At 43.4% G+C, this 5,144-nt stretch overlaps 1 protein-coding gene across 1 annotated transcript; it reads left to right on the forward strand.

Moving 5' to 3' along the window:
• Nucleotides 1-11: 11 nt before the first annotated feature.
• Nucleotides 12-3,498, forward strand: LOC125529383 (probable cation transporter HKT7; the record flags this gene model as incomplete). Its single annotated transcript, XM_048693797.1, has 3 exons — nt 12-238; nt 2,676-2,900; nt 3,055-3,498. Coding segments are annotated over 3 exons (651 nt in total), but the record flags the coding sequence as incomplete, so codon positions are not given.
• Nucleotides 3,499-5,144: the final 1,646 nt, after the last annotated feature.

The following is a 5,144-nucleotide window of genomic DNA, read 5'->3' on the forward strand; positions in this document are numbered from 1 at the left end:
GCCCGCTGCCCCGGCGGCGGCGGTGGTCGGTGCTGGCGGCGACGGTGGTGGGCTTCCTCGCCGTGCAGGTGGCGATGCTGTGCGGCATGGAGTGGGGCGGCGCGCTGCGGGGGATGAGCGCGTGGGAGAAGGTGTCGAACGCGGTGTTCCTGGCGGTGAACTCCCGGCACACCGGCGAGTCGACCCTCGACCTCTTCACCCTCGCGCCGGCCATCCTCGTCCTCTTCGTGCTCATGATGTGAGTTCTCCTCGATCTGTCCCGTCTCTCTCTTTCTCATCGCTGTCGGTCGATGCTTACGAGAATGCCATACCTGAGTTCCCTACGTTGAACGCCAGCTAGATTCTAGAAGGTATAGAAGCTACTAGGATTTTATTTTCCTGTGCTTCTCAACTAAATGTTTGACACTGATCATTCATGAGGTTCCCTAACACTTCCTTAAATCTTAGTCACATTTCTAAGAATTTGATCAGCACCCCAATCGTCCTCATCCCATAGTGAACAGGCAAGAGCATTTCACTAAAGTTTTACAATTTGCAGAGACATATTCCTTTTTTTGTACAGGGGATTAGCAGGGATTTTCAACAATTTCAGGCCAATGGTAAATGTTATTATAGACAGGCTAGGCTTTCACTACCCACGCGAAAGAATAATACGTAAATAAGTGACATTTGGACAGGAATGTAGTCAAACTGTTAATAATTTCTATACTGTAGTCAAACTTTTAACAAGTTTCTTCACAAACAAAAATTAAAACGTTTAAATATTGAGACTTAAAATCTTGAAAATCAATTATACATATTTGTCTCAAAAGCATACTAGAATACGAAGTAGCTAATCGAAAACCCATCTCTGCACCCGAGCTCGTCTGCACCCGCGCTGACGAAAAAATCAAAACAAATTTGAAAAAATTCAAAAAATTCTAAAAGAAAAATTGTGTGGTAGAAAATTTGATGCGTAAGGTCCGCTCCAATTTTCAAATCATTTGAACATCTAAGGAGCTCTCAGCAAAAAAGACAAATCGGGAGTCTGTAAAAATGTTTACTGTTCATGTACTGTTTTGGCCCGATTTGTCTTTTTTACTGAGATCTGCTCAGATGTCGAAACGACTTGAAATTTGGAGCAGGCCTCACGCATCAAATTGTCTACTGCACAAAAAATTAGAATATTTTGAATTTGTTTTGAATTATTTACACTTTTTTTAACCGGGTGCAGATGAGCCTGGGCAACCAAAACGCCCTACTCGTAGCTAATTGCCAAGTAACATCTCAGAGTGGCAATATTGTCCAAGGGGTACTATGCAAGGACTGCATCGTGTGTACATAGTGATCGGCATTTTTTCTATTTTTTTGGAAAAAGAGGAAGAACCCCGGCCTCTGCATCTGGGCGATGCATGCATCTATCTTATTGATTATTCACAAAAAACCTTATAAAGTAATACATCGGTAAGACTGAAACCATCTTAAAAAAAAACATATGTGGCTACTCCTATCCAGTTGACGAAGGGATGTTGATAGAATCGGCATTCTTTCTTAATTTGCCTTAATTAACTTGTCGTCCATGTTAGTACGTACTCCTAGGTGCATGCCAAACTATATACCCCGATCATTGCTGAACATACTCCGTGCCAAGTACTAGCAGTCCAACATTGGTGGCGAGGTGCACTGCAGGCGGTTGGCCATTGTGGTCGTGGACCTCGTTCAATAATTGAACGGAGAAGTTTTTCAAAAAAAGAAAAGAAATTGAACGGAGAGGTAGAGGAATCTTCCTTCCCTGTGAAAAGCATTCGAGGTCGTCAACCTCCCCGCCCGAAAAAGAGGAGAGCATTGCCATCCGCGAGTCGACAGGCACGCGCAGGCGCTGGCTGACCGCATGCACCTTGGCCGGCAGGGCCTGGAGAAGAACCAACCACCAGCATCGACACAAGTTGAGAATCGGGATGCTGATCGGTGATCGCAACGTATTCCAACGTACTCTGCAGGTCTCCATTCAGAGCGAGGCCCCATCCATCGCGTGCACACTTCCAATTCAGGCCGCACCGTCGTAGTAGCTTCCTTCCCCACTAGCACATTGTTCTCTGAATTCCATACATGCATGCATGGTGCCGTGGTCTATGAGAAATCGTGACCGTATGTATATAGGCAGCGAATCCGGACCAGTATCTGTGCCATTCCATGAGAATGTTTCCGCTCGCCGGAATGTCCTTGCACGTCGACGTCTGGATACTGAAAGTCTGGTAGTAGGTGCCATTTTTGGGATCCAGAAGAGCCTTGGTAACTTGTGTCAAAGTTTGATCATAGATTTAACTAACAAAATGTTAATGCATATCATAAAAAATTATACCATTGCATTCGTATTTGGACATAGTTTTCAATGGTATAATTTCTGCTTACATGCATTGATATTTTGCTAGTTAAATCCACGGTCAAAATTTGACACTAAATATGAAGGGGGTAGTAGAACTGAAGCTCCAGCACGCAAGTGCTTTCATACTGCATATCTACAATTGGACGCTCTTTCGCTCTTCTCAATGTTCTCATTATCCTCTCGACACAATCCCAACGCGTTTCTCAACGAGTTTCGCGTACCTCATCAAAGTAGATAAAGCGTGTTAGTGCACTCTTTGCAGCTACACATTATCATCACTCACGTTCTGCTTCTTCTTGCTTGCATGCAGGTACCTGCCTCCATACACGACGTGGTTTCCATTTGAAGAGAGCTCCGGCGTCAAGGACCAACCCAGGGAGGAGACCCAGGGGGTCAGGCTGCTCAAGAGCACGCTTCTGTCACAACTCTCCTACCTCGCCATCTTTGTCATCGCCATCTGCATCACCGAGAGGGAAAAGCTCAAGGAGGACCCCCTCAACTTCAACTTGCTCAGCATCGTCGTCGAAGTCGTCAGGCAAGTCCCCTCTAACTCTAAGCAATCCAAAGCTTGAAAAAGAAAATAACAATATACTCCTTTTTCCTTCTTTTTTCAAGTATATACTACACGATAAGAATTGCAAGTCGCGTCCTTGAGGGAAGCTGACATTTTTCAGTGTAACCATCTGCAGCGCTTATGGGAATGTGGGCTTCTCCATGGGCTACAGCTGCAGTAGGCAGATCAGCCCGGACGGGATGTGCACTGACAGGTGGACCGGCTTTGCTGGGAGGTGGAGCGATTCTGGCAAACTCATCCTCATTCTTGTCATGCTCTTCGGGAGGATGAAAAAGTTCAGCATGAAAGCGGGCAAAGCCTGGAAGCTTAGTTAGAGGCAGCAGCACCTAGTGACCACCGCAGCCGCAGGCACTAGTGGCCATGGCCGGAGTGAGCTCCGATCGAATTAACCACAAGAATGGTTTCCTCATCTTTTCACATCTCATGTATGATTGTACTCATCTAGATGTAGAAGAGGGCCTTCAATGTGTCATTCTTTTGCTTCATGGGTTGGCCTTTTTTTAGTCTGGTTGTTAGTTTGTACTACAAGCAAAGAAAATACAACGGTTACTCAAAAAAAAAATACAACGAGACGACAAAAACCGCACGAGCGCCGCAGGTGAAGTTATGCCTAGCTTTTAGGGACGTGACTATGTCTCGCTGCAAGCGAGACACAGTCAGCTCTCGCTGAAGGCATCGGCCTTAATAGGCCCGCCCAGCTCGCGTGAGGCCACTGCCTCCTTTTTTTCGTTTGACCTTTCGTTTGACCTTTTGTTTTCCTTTTTTAATCTTTTTATTAATTTGTTCCTTTTGTTTACACTTCCAAAAATTATAACCATATATATATATTACGAAATAGACTTCTCATAATGTTTTTAAAATGTAATCATGCATTTGAAAAATATTAAATGTGTATAGGAAAATGTTGAACATGTATACAAAAAAATATACAATGGGTGTGAAAAACTTGATCATGTATTTAAAATGCGTTAAACAAGTATTTAAATTCTTTAATCAACCGTTTGAAAATTATTGAATGTGTATAGAAAAAATATTGACCATGTATGAAAAAATGATTAAATCTTTTGATCATGTAATGAATATATTAATCAAGCATTTTCAAAAAATAAAAGTATTTAAAATTTTATATCAAGCATTTGGAAAACGTTAAATGTGTAAATAAAAAATGTTGACCATGCATTAAAAAAGCATTTGAAAATAGTTTGAAGTGTGTATAGGAAAAATGTTGACCACCTATACAAAAAATGTTAATCTTGTATTTGAAAAATATTAATCAAGCATTTGAAAAATGTTTAAAAGGTGTATAGAAAAATGTTGAATATGTAATAAAAATATATTAAATTTGTATTGAAAAAATATGAAACATGTATTAGAAAATGTTATTGACATATACAAAAAATGTATAATGAAAACTAGATAAAACAAAGAAAACCAAAAAAAGAACCCTAAAAAGAAACAAAATAAACCAAAATAAAATGATAAATAAAATCAAAGAAACAAATGAATAAAGAATGAAAAAAGGAGAAGGAAAAAGAAAAGAAACATCCCGAATGAAAGAAGGAAAAAAAACCAGTGAGACCCGGGCTCATTTTGTGTCAAGTACATCTCACCCTACCATTTGACCATAATCCCAACGCTAGCCCGGTGGCTAGTACCGTTTCTACGGTCTCGCTGAACGCGAGAAATAGCATTCGCTCGCTTTTAGCTGATTGTATGTACGGGAGTGTCGCCTCAAACTATAGCTGGCCAAATGGGTCAGTTTTTTCGGGTCGGCCCGTGAGCACGCCGGCACGGCTCGCCTTGGGCCAGGCACTGCATGGGCTAAATGGGCCGGGTCCGGCACGCGGCACGCCCTGGGCCATGTCTGGGCCTGGAGGCTGGGCACGCGGGCCGGCACGGCACGGCCTGATTAAGTTTTTTTTAATTTTTTTCTACATCTATATATGGCTCAACATGTAAAAATAGGCTAAAAAAAGTTCAGTGCGTCAAATAATAGGCTGAAAATATGCGGCCCACCGTGCTAAACGGGCCAACGTGTCGGCCCATTTACTAACTGGGCCGTGCCTAGGCCTGGGGCGCAGCACGCAGGCTGGCACGACATGGCCCGTATAGTAATCGTTCCCTGGCGGGCCGTGCCGAGCCAGGCACAATTATGATGGGGCGGGCCGTGTCGTGCCGGGGCGGCCCGCCTGGCCCGGGATGACT

This window comes from Triticum urartu, unplaced genomic scaffold (assembly GCF_003073215.2).
Source record: "Triticum urartu cultivar G1812 unplaced genomic scaffold, Tu2.1 TuUngrouped_contig_5566, whole genome shotgun sequence".
In the NCBI taxonomy this organism is placed as follows: domain Eukaryota; kingdom Viridiplantae; phylum Streptophyta; class Magnoliopsida; order Poales; family Poaceae; genus Triticum; species Triticum urartu.